The sequence below is a fragment of the Notolabrus celidotus genome, chromosome 6, assembly GCF_009762535.1.
Source record: "Notolabrus celidotus isolate fNotCel1 chromosome 6, fNotCel1.pri, whole genome shotgun sequence".
NCBI classification, from domain to species: Eukaryota; Metazoa; Chordata; class Actinopteri; order Labriformes; family Labridae; genus Notolabrus; species Notolabrus celidotus.
The window spans coordinates 3,495,822-3,511,862 of NC_048277.1; the positions used below are offsets into that span (position 1 = coordinate 3,495,822).

Below are 16,041 nucleotides of genomic sequence, written 5' to 3' on the forward strand. Positions count from 1 at the left end.
GATCCTGTGGCTGAATCCCTGTTTATTAATTTGCTGGGATTCTCGGGCTCAGCAGAAATCTCAGGTTAAGCATCTTACTGCTGGGGATCAAGCTCCTGAGAAGTCAAGCCAGCTTTGAAGCTTGAAGAGACCAAACTTCAACAACTTCATATGTTCTGTAATGTTTACTGGCCTGAAACTTAATTCTATTTGCTTTTAAGGATGTGTAAGAGGAAAATATAAATCAAAATACAAGATATAAACAGTTCCTCTCCCTCACAAGTTCTTAAGACTCACCCTCGTGGTGAGAGAGTCCTGTGGTAATGACGATATTTGTCAGAGGTACATGAACCGCCCAGTGCATTCTTGTATATTTGTTTTACCTGAATTATTATGTTTTAAAATTAAAACTCACTAGTTGCCAAATCTGGAGCAATTCTCCTCTTCATAATGAACATTATTGGAGCCTCTGGTCAGGAAGTGGTCTTTGACTCTGTGAGCTGCACGATGTGGAAGGTTTGCTAAAGATAAGAGTGTTAAGTAGTCCCCCACTGTTGATTTCTTCCTGTTAGTGAGTTTGCATTTATTAGCTCTTGCGTATTGGTGTGTGAGCTTTTATCAGCTGTCTCATCAACCACTTTAAAATGCAGATTTTCTAAAGCTGGTGTAATGGATGAGATGGGTCAAAGCCAGAGCTGACACATAGACTGGTTTCCAGCATTTATTTGCTCTGCAGTAGACAATAAAACACACACATTGTCCTCTGGTCTCTGCACCTCTGTTCCCTCAGCATTGCAGAACAGCACTGTCTGCAGCTAATGTGCTAATAAAATAAATACAAACACATTAAACTTACATTAAAGTGTGTCATTTAACTCATTGTACACATACAATGTAAGAGCTGTCACACTAGCTGGGTAAAATTTGAATTACAATGAGTTACAACGGTTTCTGTCTTGAAAACTTTGCAACATGGTACATTGACAGGTACAACAGTGACACCTAGTGGGCAGAGTGAAAACACATGCAGCAAAATGTTTGATCAAACACAACAAAGATTCTGACATTTTAAGGGGGATAACATACCTGCAGAAGAAAATAAAACACACACATTGCTATCTGTGAACTGTTACACCAGCTCTGCATAAGTTGAGTTCTAAGTTGAGGTGTGAAGTCCTCACTAAACCATACTTAGAAACAAGTTAGTTTGTAACTGAAGTTGTGTCGTTGTTTGGTTTCAACACGGAGACGTAAGGTTCATCTTAACTAGGAGACCGTAACTTCCAAACCAAACAAAATATTGTCAATAGATAGTGCTGGGCGATATTGAAAATGATGTTATCACCATCAAATATTTCATATCAGTTGATATCAATAATTATCACAATAAATATCAAATCATTATTTCATTCAAAGCTGGTGTTGGTAGTCAGATTTAGATACACTTTTTGTTATACTGGTTACAATGATCTTTATGTCCTGATGGTAATCAATACATAATGTGTTCTTAAAAAAGAGCAAAGAAAAACTGCTATCTACAGCCAGAGTAAACCTGGGAAAACACCAACCAATCACCGTTTTTGGCTCCCAAAATTTTAAACCAATCAAATCCCGTCCTGCCGTTCTGCCCTCCTGCTGCGCGTACATTTCCCTGGCGTTCACTCCCCATGCCCTGCCTCTGCTTCCCCTGACTCTATTTACTGCCCCTCTCGCTCGACCTCGGGCCTGTCCCCTCTGACCCGATGAGGTGCTTTGCTCAGGACTGTAGTCCGGATCAGAGTCTAAAAAGCTCTCACCACGGGGGCTCTGACAAGCAAAAGACTGAATGACACTTAGTAAGTCCTACAGAAATTTATATTGTAGCATCCGCCCGGACGCCGTAGGGATGACTAGCAGATTCTTGAACACATGGATTTTTAATAACCGGTCACTGTCGGCCGTGATCACGCCAACCAACAAAACAACAATCAATGTTTGAATGAATGAAGAACTTCTCCTCTTGTCTCTCCTCTCTCCCACTCACACACTCTACACCTCTCCTGATGCCTTCACTAACCGTCAACACTGTAGGAATTAAGAGCATCTACACTGAACATGTTTAACAAACAGTAGAGCTGTTACTAACTGAGTACTAACAGCAGCCATGTTTGTTTGTGTTTTTAACTTTCACTATGAGAATGTTTTGGTGAGGACCGGTTTTGAATCAGTCACCATCATATGGTCGCAAATCCGCGGCGCTCTTGCATGTGAGCGGGGGCTTCGTTGTTGACCCCTCCCCCCCCTCCCCTCGGAACTCCTCCAAAACGACCCCCCGCTCACATGCACGAGCGCCGCTGATTCACAACCATATGATGGTGACTGATTCAAAACCGGTCCTTGGAAAGTTAAAAAACACTCTCAAACATGGCTATTGTTAGCACTCACAACTCACAGCAAGCGGGAGAGAGGAGAGACAAGAGGAGAAGTTCTTCATTCATTCAAACATTGATTGTTGTTTTGTTGGTTGGCGTGATCACTGCCGACAGTGACCAGTTATTAAAGATCAACGTGTTCAGGAATTGGCTCGTCATCACTACAGCGTCCGGACGGATGCTACAATATAAATTTCTTTAGGACTTACTAAATGTCATTCAGTCTTCTGCTTGTCAGAGCCCCCGTTGTGAGAGCTTCTTAGACTCTGATCCAGACTACAGTCCTGAGCAAAGCACCTCATCGGGTCAGAGGGGACAGGCCCGAGGTCGAGCGAGGGGCAGTCAGTAGAGTCAGGGGACGGGGACGGGGACGGGGACAGGGACGGGGAGTGAACGCCGGGGAAATGTACGCGCAGGAGGCGGGCAGAACGGGATTTCATTGGTTTCATCATTTGGCTCCTGATGGCAGGGATTGGTCGGTGTTTTCCCAGGTTTACTCCAGCTGCAGATAGAGGCTTTTTTTACCTCTTTTTTAAGAACACATTATGTATTGATTGCCATCGGGACATAAAGATCATTTTAACCAGTATAACAAAAAGTGGATCTAAATCTGACTACCAACCCCAGCTCTAAGTGGGATCAGGATGGGGTGCCATAAAGGTGATTGGGACAACCCTAATTTAAATCATGTCTCAGTTCCTGCTGGCTACAGGTTTTGAGCCTGCAGTGCTCATCCAGGACTTGCAGCCATGTGCCAGGTCTGAGCAATAGTTCGCTTTGGTGGGGAGCAATACACAACACGAGCCGCTAATGAAATGGACACACAGGTGGAGAGTTTTTGGGGATATCACCTCATCTTTGGATACAAAGCCCACAGATGGTGGGTTCTGGAGCCTGCTTCAAGTGGACACTGGAGGAACAGCAGCTTTTAGCACTTTCACATTGGCTTCATCTTCCTACACTGCAGATTGATGCTTGGTTTCTATTCTGTTTTAGCTCTGCAGAATTTCTAAAGCCATAACTGTAGGCTCGCCGTAACCGTAAACACAGAGCCTATGTATGCTGATCTTGTTCCACTGATGGTGTCTGATGTTGACATGAAATGTTAAGATGAGGTGTAAAGATGATCATAAAGATACAGCATGTATCATTCGTACCTTTTGGCTCCTTTATTTTGATCTCCTTCATTCCCTCAGATCTCCCTCGTGTTCCTGATCAGTGGTCTGATCATCCTGGGCTACTCCTCGTCCATCAGTGGACAGTGCACGTACCAGGCGGTGGTGAAGCAGGTTTGCGGGTCAGCCATCGGTCAGCTGTGTGAGATCTGCTTCGTCTTCAACCTCTTCATGATCTCCGTGGCCTTCCTTGTGATCGCAGACGATCAGCTGGAGAAGTGTGAGTTTGAGAGTCTGCTGATTGTGTAGCGCTTTGTTGTTTTGATGCATGGTACGCTCATAGACTGTAAACTAAAACACACGCTCTTATAGGGCTGGGCGATATGAAATTTTATTGATATCTCGATATTTTTAGGCCATATCTCGATACACGATATATATCTCGATATTTTAACTTAGCCTGGAGATGACGCTTTGATGCATACAGTCAAACCAAAATGGCAATACGCGACATATGTTGATATTTTTTATGTGACAAAATTTGGGGTTTCCCCCAATGCATTATTATTATAGCATAGCGCTCCTGTTTGTTTCTTTTTTTTTTTCAGAGGCAAACCCTTAATATAAAACAGTCAGTTATAAGTTTAAGCCATGTGCCAAATGTCACACAGGCACCTTTATTAATTAACAGAGGCACTTTGCACAATATCAAAACGTATTAAACAAACTGAACAAAAAAACTGTGTGCATTTACATAATAAAATGCTCCTTGAATTAAATAAAACAAATAATGTCCCTTTTCTGCATGACAAAAATACACACAGTAATAATTTAACAGAGGTGCATCTCTTTGTGCAAATTTCAACAATCCTGTAAACAGACAGGGCATACTCTTTTGTGCAAATTTCAAATTAACTATGAATTATGTATGTATGATTACTGACAGTTATGAATATATCAGATACTATTATCCAAGCATGCACGCACACACACACACACACACACACACACACACACACACACACACACACACACACACACACACACACACACACACACACACACACACACACACACACACGTACTAAGCATTATGCATGGCATAAATGTACTTATTTCAATCAGTTAATTCCATATTGCACTCACCGATGGCCAGATGAAGTCTGTGACCAAAACACTGGGGATGGTCAGGTCACAGTTCACAGAGTGAGGGAGGCGGAGAAGAGAGACTGTGTGTGTGATACATGGACAGATGGAGAGGAAAAAAATAGGTGCGAACTTGCGGCCCGTGGAAAGAAATGCATTGCAATTTTTACGCAAAATGAAATATATCGATACAAACGATAGTGTCCCCTCTTATATCGCGTATATAAATATATCGATATATATTAAAATCTCGATATATCGCCCAGCACTACGCTCTTAGTGATCCCTGACTGGGAGTTAGAGCTCCCCCTGCTGACTGGCTGCAGTATAGATCATAAACCCTCCTCCTTAACTGTAACAGATGGAACATGGGTCCAGCTAGAAAATGAAAATACACATCAGTTAACTTTTAAAAATCCTTTATCATAGACCTGTATGTTTGTTATGTTTGGGCAGATACAGATTCTGTGTGTTTGTGTTTTCATTCTGCGTTCAGTGTCTGGCTCCCTGTATGAGCTGGTGACAGGCTTGCCGGAGTCAGAGATGCAGTATCACTTCTACACGGACCAGCACTTCGCCCTAATGCTGCTCTGTGTCTTCCTCATCCTTCCAATGTCCATCCCCAAAGAGATCAGCATTCAGAAATACATAAGGTCAGTGGTCTTAAGACACGTGTAAATATGGAAGTGTGCACCCTGGAGTTTGTAAAAACACATGCATTAGAGGTAGGGATGTAAGGATACACTCAACCCATGATTCGATTCGAATCCTGATTTTTGGTTCACGATACGATTCACTAAGGATTCTTTAACGATTTTCAAGAATACTGGATTGAACTCAAAATGTAAATAACTATTTTATTTCAGTTCTCAGATATGAACAGTTGCAATATACATTTTATCTCTTATGTTTCTTTGTAAACAAAGTAATCCTTTTTCATTTTTAAGGTGTGTTGTAACTCAAATAAAACCACTGCACACTTTTTTTCAGCACCTTGTAACGAAACTAAAATCACCGTACAAAAATACCTTGTTGGAAAATTTCAAAACAATTATAGAGAAATGGAAAATGAACGATTTCCCAAATGAAAGTTTGAAATATTCAAACAATTAAGGTCAATCTCTTTAAATTAGGGATGTCAATTTCAAGTATTTTCCGTGATCGATCTTTGGAAATGTTAACGATCAATTATTGTTTAATCGTTAAAAAAACGTGAATGTTTTCCATGTCAAAAATAATGACAAATGAGTTTTTTCCCCATAAATCAAGTTTTCCTTCAGGACACAGTGTATATTACTGACGGTATTAAACAGCTACGGATCAGATTGAGGAGTTCAGAATGTTAACATGCTGAATATCAACGTGAGGAGCAGGCTTTTAAATAATCTCTGTGGACGCATGGTCATAAAGTGAAGACTCAGACTACAACATGTGGATTTACTGCAACAGGACAACTGAACAGGATCAGATTTCAGACTCTCGGTGTCCAGTTTTCTGTCCACTCGTTCTTATTGAGAAAAATAAGCATGTGAACGGGGTCATGTGTCAGCCGGGAGCGCAACCGGGTCAAGTTTCTTCATGTAAGGTCTTCCTGAAGATGTCATTGTCTGGATGGCAGCATATGTTGCTCCTAAACCTGTATATATTGCCAGCATTAATGGAGCCTTCACTGATGTGTAAGCTACCTATGCCATGGACTCGTATGATCCCCATACCATCAGGGATGCTGGCTTTGAACCATGAGCTGATAACAAGCCGGGTGGTCCCTGTCCTCTGTAGAGCGGAGAAAGGCATCCATGATATCCAAGAGAATTTCAAATGTTGACTCGTTGGTCCACAGGTAGGGATGGGTACCGAATTCGGTACTTTTATAGGTACCGACCGAATTCCGTCGGTACTACCGAGTACTGACTCACGTAAAATCAAACGGTACCATGTTTCGGTACCTGAACGCATCCCTGTGACTGTGAGGGAGTGGAAGAGTAGGTGATTTTCCATACTTTCACCCTGTACCGAAGTCAGAGACAGACCGGGAGGACGTCTCTGCTCTCTGCTCTCTGCATCTGTGCGGGAGCGCGCCAAACGGAGCCTGCAGCTGACTGGCGCGCGCACTCACAGTGAGGTAGAACTTCAGGAGGATTAAGTTTATTTTATACAGTCTATGGTTGAGACTGACCCTCTCGCTCCGACTACTTGCCCCGTTTATAAGCGTTCCTGTGTGTGAATGCCCAACAAGTAAGTTGTGTGTCCTGTTATTATAAAGAGACGGAGAACTGACTTTTTCCCGTCCGCAGGCATTCAAGTGTGTTCATTCATAAACTCCCGAAAGAGCAATTAAATGCCACAAGCATGTGTCAGCTAATATATCTAATATATCTAATCACCTATATAATCCTGTTTCTGTTCATTTCATGTTAAATTAAACAAATTTGAGATTTTCTTTTTAGATTAATATTTATTACCACATAAAAATCCGAAAGTACCGAAAATTGGTACCGTTGAGTACCAGTACCGATTCCCAGGTACAGGGTATCGGTACCATATCGGTTCAAATGTGAAAGGTACACATTCCTAACCACAGAACTGTTTTGCACTGCGTTACAGTTAATCTTAAACAGGCTCAGGCCCACAGGGGTCACCAGCGCTTCTGGATCATGTTTATACATGGTCTCCTGTTTGCATGGATCAGTTTTAACCTGCATTGGTGGATGCAGTGATGAACTGTGTTTGCAGACAAGTATTATGAAATAATTTTGAACCAAAGCAGTGACTTCCACTACAGAGCCATGCCTGTTTTTAATGCAAATGTCACGGACATCCAGTATAGGATTTGGCCTTGAGCTTCTTGCACAGAGATTTCTTCAGATCTTTTTAAATATTTGAATGATTATGTACCGTAAATTATAAAATCCCCAAGTTCTTTGAAACTTTCCTCTAGGGAACAGTATTCTAACATTTTTTAGCTTTATGCTAACTCAGTCTCTTACAGAGTGATGGTCAAGTTGCTAACCTGTCTGGGAGATATTCCTCTGGGTATTTTTTTTTGCATTCCACACCTTGTTCAGTGTTTTGTTGTCCCTGTCCACACATTTTAAAATATGTTTCTGGAATCCAAAATGCTCAGTTATTTTTCATACAAAAATTCTGTTTCAACATTTGATATTTTGTCCTTGCACATTTTTTAATGAAATATAGGTTTTAAATGATTTTCAAACCATCAAATTTAGTTTTTATCAACATTTTCCACAGTGTCCCAACTATTTGGGATTGAGATTTTATGAGTTATATTAGTTTTCAATCTGAGTGAGGATTTGGTTTAATACATATCTTTTTTTTTGGGGGGGTGACACAAATTGGTCCCACCTTGGGTCAAGAACATTGTCAGACCAACGGTATGATGCAAAACTAAATCAATTCAAAGCCAAGGGCCACATAGTATACATTGATACATTTATTTCCATCTAATTTCATAACATAATTCAAATGTGCTCAATAGATATACAGGAATATGCTTAAAGATTTTAAAACTTACAGACATGAAACACAAATCACAGCATACATTCAAAAAGTAATGCATATCATGAATATGATTAAATATAAGTTGACTTGATCTCTTGTGGATACAGAAACCTCCCTTTGTACCTCAAATATTTCAGTGTTTATCTGATTTGTGTCTGAACCAGGCATTATGTCCTCGTCTTCTCACAGTGTTCTCGGCACCCTGGCTGCGACCTACCTGACCATCGCCATCATCATCAAGTACCACACCACGCCCTCTGTTCTGGTTCATATCGCCCCGCTCTACACCAGTGGGTACGTATGTTTGTGTCTGTGTAGAAGGGGACAAACGGTAAGAACCAGGGTTCCAGTCTCTTTACTTTGTGGTGACAGTGAAGTAAACTCAGTGAGTCTTAGGGAAGATGTTGAGAGTTATTGATGCACTTTTTGATCCTTGTTCCAGTCAGTCAGTCAGTTAGTCAGTCAATCTTTATTTATAAAGCACCAAATCCCAACAAATGTTCTCCTCAGCTCAGACTCTTTCCAAACAGAGCAGGTCTAGACCGTACTCTATGTTCTATTATTAACAAAGACCCAACATCAAGACAGGATAAGATCCAGTCCCATCTTACAGACAGGACTCAGTCTGATCTCATCTTAATCCACCATGAGCAGAGCACTTTGCAGCATTTAGCAAGTTACAGTGGCAAGGACAAACTTCCTTTAACAGGCAGAAACCTCCAGCAGGACCAGACTCATGTTAGACACACATCTGCTGAGACTGTGTTGGAGAGAGGGATAGAGGGAGATGAAGAGAGAGAGAGATGATAGTTGTTAGATGGATAGTAGTAGTTGTAGCAGCTGGAGTCTGGCACGTCCACAGCAGCAGAGATCCAGAGGAACCTACGAGACAAGGGAGCTCAGGGACTCCAGAAAGGTCTATGGTTAGGAACATTAATGGGACAGGAAGAGTTCAAGTAAGAGACAGGCAGAGAGAGGAGAGAGAGGGAAAGACAGGATCCTAGTGTGTCAGTTCCCCTGGCAGTCTAAGCCTATAGCAGCATATCTAAGAGCTGGGCCAAGCCTGATCCAGCTCTAACTATAAGCTTTATCAAACGCTTCAGGTGTACAATCTGGATGCAACTTGTTATATAGGATTGTGTTATCTATGGACTGAGCCAATTAAGTTCCCCTCTACTCAGTGGACTACTAAAAAACTCAGGTAACCACTTTTATTGTTAACAAGCAGACATGAGAGAAGTATTGATCCACTCCTGTAATGATCAACAATAGAAAGAATAACTTTATTTGCTCCAAATGTCAAACTATATTCAGGATTGTTTTGGTTTATTTTGGTGAACACAGAGTTTGTATTTGTGATCACTCTGCTAAATAATCTGTAGCTGTATGCAGTCTGGATTAGCCAGATTAGAATGAAGAAAGGAACAGTATATGCTGTTTTAAAGCTCAGTGGTTATATTTGAACAAAGAAGATAATATGTATTTAATTAATTGCTCGATCACATTTTTTAAGGAAACTTTTTTTCATTTTTCATAAACCTACTTTCCAGAGAAGCTTCATGATGTGCGAGCTCACTCATATAAAATCTGACTTTTGTGCTTTGACATCAGGTCCAACAAAGACCAAACTTCTCCTCTCCTCTCCATCCTTGAACTTGTCTTACTCATTGGCTTACCCCAGCTGCTCTTGTCAGCTGAGTGACTGTGACTGACAAATGATCTCTACAGTGAAGCATCTTTAAATGCCACGGCATTATAAACGGAGCCTTTGTAATAGCTTGTTGTTTCTTCTTCTTGTGGCATTTGTGAACTCCAGAGAATGACTCTCGTGTCTCCTCCTGTCTGTGTGCAGGATCAGCTCCTGGGCCTCCATGTTCAGCGTCATCCCCACCATCTGCTTCGGTTTCCAAGTGAGTGCATCAATATGAAATTCATTTTGTAAGACTCTGTATGAGATGGTTAACATATGTTTGGAACACCATGTTGTGGAAAGTCTGGAGGCCAGTGATGGTGCAGCTGTTTCTCTGACGGTGTTTGTATGTATGCATGCTTCAGGAGAGGAAACCTGTTAACTGGAAAGTAATCACTGTGAGATATTTACAGTGAGAGTGAACACCTGGTAGGCAGTACACATATTTTTCTGAGTCATGATGAAACCACGTTAAAAATATCTTTCCTAAATAGGACATCTCCATGGACTTTCCACATCCTGGCATGTTACAACTTCAAATTAATAGATTTTTTAATATTGTATGAATATGATAAAATACTGAAGCGTATTGCATTCACATGAGAAAAATGATTCTGCTCTGTTTTTCTGAATTAACAAGTTATTGGGAGGCCTACCTGAACATCAACAGAAGCTCTAACCTGTATGAGGTTAAGCCGCTGCTGCTTACCTGCCGGGATGTAACTGCGGTCTAGCCAGCCTCCACTGTATTCTGCTGTGCATGTTTAGAACAGGCATTACAGGATACCTGGATTTTACATTTTCTGAACTGAAATAAGTCAGTCTGGGATTTTTTAAATAATCTCACTCTATAAAAATTCTAAAATCATCGTTTATTCAGAAAATGTAAAATCTGTGATTCCGCACTATTACCGTAATGCCTGTTCTAATCACGCAATTCTAAATCCCTGCAGGTAAGCAGCAGCGGCTTAACTGCATACAGGTTAAAGATTCTGTTGATGTTCAGGTAGGCCTCCCAATAACTCATTAATTCAGAAAAACAGAGCAGATTATTTTTCTCGTGAATAAAATACACTTCGGTAATAAATAGGGATGCACCATCCGATCCTGGTATCGGATATCGGCTAGATCGGACTCAAAAAGCTAGATCGGATATCTGTGACAAAGGGCCGATATATAGTGCCGATCCATATGGCAGATCTATTCATCTCAGTTCTATGCTTTGCTGTGTTTACAACAGCCATGTGTGTCTCATGCGTCATTAGCACCGGCAGGTCTGTGCATTTTTGCCCGGTGGAACATGATGGAGGATAACTACAGAGACTCTGCAGTTTAGCTGCATGTCACGCTTATTTTGCTGACAACTCCGCTGGAAACATGCAACATGTGCAGCGGTAATGTTTCTACGGATGGCAGTCGTGCTGAAAAATGTAATGGAAGCCCAAAGGAGTAAGTTTGTCAGCTGTAGCCCTCTGGTTTAGCACTTTGAACCCAGGTACAGTTCACCATCATATAAATAATGTTTCTGACACTGCTCTGCCTGAACTCCAGCCTCCCTGAACACGTCAGCTCGTTTGCATTACTTTGTGTCATGATTCTAATTCTAATGTGTTTCCCGCACACAAATGATACCGGGGCGGGTTGCCAAAGTTATATTTCTGACCGTGAAAGTACAATCACAGACCAGTTTAATTTACTTTCTTTCTGTTCTTTTATTGGTATAAGATCACCATCCGTTATCAATGATTGAAACACTCTCTGGTCGCTCTCTGCCCCTGCCGCGTCTGATGACCTGCAGCTCCTGACGGATGCTCTGCAGGTGGGAGAGAGAGAGGTCCCACCTGTTAATGCATCGATTAAGGAGCGACATTTCCAGTGTTCAGTGTGTGCAGAAAAAGAAATGAGCTACTCAGAACAAATTCCTTTTTGTACCAGGTTGTTTATTTTTGCTGTAAAGATTTTTGAATGGGTGTGTATGTGGCGTCTGGAGCGTCTGGAGCCAGCCTCAAGCCAAACACTTGAGGAGCTGAAGTTTTTAGCACTTCCACGTTGGCTTAATTTCTTAACGCCAGAGGCTGCCACTTGTGTGAAACCCTGACAAGGGTAAGGTGAACTAATTAAAGTGGTATAATAAAAGCCCACCTATATGCAGTTAAGTCTCCTTAACTTTAGGGGACATGATTAAGTAACACTGCATCAAGGAACTCAATGAGATAAAAGTTTTGGACAGAAATCCAGTGTCCAAGTGATTTCCACATTCATGTGAGAGACACAGCAAACATGTGGATGAAAGTTCTCTGGCAAGATGAAACCAGCATGTACTTTTGGCTGTGTGTGTTTCAATGCTTTAGAAAGAGGTGTTTCTGCCTGTGTTTTTAGAGAGGACATTGTGTGATTGAGATCAGCAATGTTATACTGACACTGTGTTGAACAGGGAGCTCAAGATATGTTCCAACCCTCAGTTCTGGCCATGAGCCTCTGGAAGCAAACAAAAGGATGAGATTACAGAGAAAGAAACTGAGAGACTGACTGATATGTTTTGGCAACATCAGGCTTTTCCAACTTTGTAAAGCAAAATGAAGTGTATCCCAGTGAACACATATATTTAAACTGACATGATCATTATTTATAATTGAGTTAAAAATATGTGTACCAGCAGTTTGGTAAGTAAATCTTCTAAACTAACAGTTCAGCTGTAAACCTCTCAACACAGCCTTGGATTAGTCAGCAATTAAGATTCCTGTATAAAAAACTACAACAACTGAGAAAAGAGAGGAAAATCAGTTATTTCACAAATGTTGTGTATGTCCAGAGGTGGCACTGATGTCCCAGGAAATCTGGTTGGTCGTCCCAAAATCCTAAACTATGATTGGCAGAGGCAGGACTTGTGCTAAAATCAACGTTTTGTACCCATAGTCTGAATAATAAATGGAAGTAGTCTCCGTGACATCCCCCTTCTGTTTCTGAAGCCTTGTTTTGAAGTCAATTGTCAGTGGAGGCCATATTGGAAATGCTGAACTCAACATAAGGTCGTCTGAGCAATTGGAGGTAAAGAGGCAGGCCTTTAGCCTCCCTGCTAACAGCTACAGTGTTCCCGCCTGTCAATCAAGTCAGTCATGTCCTTATTTTGGCAAAACTCGTAATCTTAATATCTTCAAAACTAATGAGATATAAAAGATTCCCCTTGTACAGTGTTCCCTGATGGAGAAATGAGCTCTTCAGACTAAACTATTTTTTTGAACCAGGCTGTAAACATGTTTATTTCTGCTGTAAAGATCGTCTTCTTTGAATGGGTGTGTATGTGGTTTCAGGTGTTTCTGCAGCCAGCCTCAAGTGGACACTTGAGGAATTGCAGTTTTTAGCTTTTCCACATTAGTTTCATATTTTAAGACCATGTGTTGCAGCTTGGTTGTTACAGGCTGGTCGTAGCCTTCGTTGTATTTAAATGCAGCATATTGTTCTTTCTTTGTTGTTTGGTTGTGACTTTGGAAAAACATTTTCTTCAATTAAACTAAGAAGATTTATGACTCACCACTCTTGTTTTTCTTTTTGAAGTCAAAAAATGTTCTGCAGGAAGTTCATAACTATATAATGCTTTAATGATAGTTCTTGGACTGTTTTTTCAACTCAGCTGGGAGAGCAGGCGCCCCATGTACAGAGGCAACAGTCCTCATTGGACACACTGGTCATAAGATCGGTTACAGGTCCTGAAGTGATTTAGTGCATGTCATTCCCCCTCTCTCTGAAGCTGTGAAGTCCTCAAACAAATCTGTAAACAAAGAGAGTTTTTAAAGTAGAAAGTGAAGACAGAGAGGGTAAATGTGTGCACCAAGCGGCAACCTCCAGCCGCGAGAAATGAAGCCAATCGAAAGTGTTAAGAGCTGCAGTTCCTCAAGTGTCCACTTGAGGCTGGCTCCGGAAGTACGGGATACCACATGAACACAAATTCATTTTTACAGCAGAAATAAACATGTTTAAAGCATGGTTAAAAAAACTGTCAAAGGCACTATGAGGAGTTTTTCACCTGCTGAGAAACAGACTGAAACCAACACTGATGCCTCTTTATGACCTTTTAAAAGCAAACAAAACCATAAACAACAACACTGATACCTTCTCTGTTGTCATTTTTAATGCCTTAAACCACTCAGAGGGGGTAGGTGTCAGACCACATGATTGACATTTGGCTTTAAAAACATAATTTTTTCGGCTGTTTTCATGTCAAATAATCACATTGAGTGATAAATCTGGCTGTTAAAAGACAGCAGGGTGAGGTTTTTGTTGAAAACACTACGTTTGCATGTACAGAACAAGAGATAAGAGGTATCACTTTGTCCACAATGGGGCGCCAAAATTTATATAAACCAAAAGTTCCTCACAGCAGCTTTAAGGTCTGGATAGCTCATTTCTCTATCAGCACACACTGTACGGGGGTGAATTTATTTATAACTTGTTATCTTTGAAGATATTAAACTTACGAGTTTTGCCCAAATAAGGGCGTGGCTGGCTTGATTGACAGGCGGGAACACTGTAGCTGTTTGCGAGGAGGCTAAAGGCCCGCCTATTTACCTCCCACTAGCTCAACAGAAGTTTGGTTGAGTTCAATTTCCAATATGGCTGCTGCCGACGATTAGCTTCAAAACAGGGCTTTGGGAACAGATGGGTGACGTCACGGAGACAACGCTCAGTTATTATACAGTCTTTGGTGTGCACACACAACCCGGCCATCCCTGCCTATGTCAGGGCTCCAGTTGGGCCCCCCAGTAAAAAAACGTCTCTGCTTCACAAGAAGGGTTAAAAAAAAGAGTAGTTTGGGACAGTCACCCTTAAGGCTGATTTATACATCTGCGTTGAATCGATGGCGTACCCTACGCCGGGGGTCCGCGTAGCTCCCGTACCTACGCCGAGGCCTACGCACATAGTTGACGTGCACCTCCTCCAAAATGTAACTACGCGTAGAGCCGACGCGGACCGCAAGCTCTGTGATTGGTCCGCTCGGCAGGTTTGTCTGTCCCGCATTCATATCACTTCCAGGATCCCGGACATCGGCCGCACATCGTCCGTGTATTTCATCTCCTCCTCTCTATTCTTCATGTTATTATGTCTGTATGATAAACAGCAACATGTATCAGCTGTAAAAGTAAACAGAGATCGTAGCGGGACCGGAAGCAGGCGACCGGCTATCAGAGAGACCACACTGCCCTCAAGCGTTTCGGCGGAGAATTGCTGCGCGACACGGACACACCGACGCACAAGTATGTGGGGCTCATGTCCACGTCAGCCCCTGCTGCGTAGGGGAGACGCAGAAGTATAAATCAGCCTTTAGGGGTGTAACAATTATTTTTAACAATTCAATTTGTATCACGTTTCGTGGTTGCCGATACGATTAAAGGACGATATTGGTTCATTTAGAATGATACGAAATCAGTGATTTGAAATCGATTCAGTAACTGTTTAACCAAAAAATTCAACCAGTGTGACTGTGGAATAAATCCCTTGATACTGGACAGTCCTAGATTCCTGTTGTTGCCGTGATGTTTTTGGCCCGAGCCAAGTTTTGTCCTCGTCTCTGACTGAACATGCTGGAGAGGCCTGAGGCTTCTGCAGAGCTGATGTTACCTTGATGAACGCTGCAAGAGGTGCCTGGACGGTCGGTGTTGTGTGAAATACCATGGCGCCTCAGTAGGTGGTTGGATAGATTTGTGGTGTTGCCGTGGTAACTTTACATGACCTTTACATATCCTACAAACAGCGAGCGACTTATTTAGAACATCTCCGTCTTTGCAAAAGCCAAAGTGTTTCCACACGCTGGACCGCAACGGTGGCTTGATCATTTCTCGCTCGCCGGCTTCTCCTCTGCCGTCCCCCATGCTATGTTTAGTCTCCTGCTGGCGCGTGGCGATGACGTCACAGACAGGCTGCTTAAATTGAGTAATGTTTAACGTCTTTATCATTAAAAGTGGAAAAAATAACACATCCATATAAAGTCTGCCGTGCTTAAATCCAATGTGTTATTTCCTAGTATGGATGACTTACTTGACTTAAACCCTTTGGCTCTTGGGGGAGCATAGGTCATTTATGAACTTCTTCCAGCTGGTTCGGCATTGAGCGATCTTCTCTGCTTCCTTCCAAGATGTTCCTTTCTCCTTGAGTTCTGCCTCGACAGACCTTTTCCAGCTGTTTT

The 16,041-nt window shown here is 41.9% G+C and overlaps 1 protein-coding gene across 1 annotated transcript in view; it reads left to right on the plus strand.

Annotated features, from left to right (window-relative positions):
* slc38a8a (solute carrier family 38 member 8a) overlaps positions 1-16,041 on the plus strand; it is a 28,439-nt gene that overhangs the window by 858 nt on the left and 11,540 nt on the right. The window contains exons 2-5 of the mRNA XM_034685633.1: positions 3,587-3,785; positions 5,148-5,304; positions 8,360-8,464; positions 10,023-10,080. Of these exons, the coding sequence (XP_034541524.1) occupies positions 3,587-3,785; positions 5,148-5,304; positions 8,360-8,464; positions 10,023-10,080 (519 nt within the window). The remainder of the gene's footprint in view (positions 1-3,586; positions 3,786-5,147; positions 5,305-8,359; positions 8,465-10,022; positions 10,081-16,041) is intronic.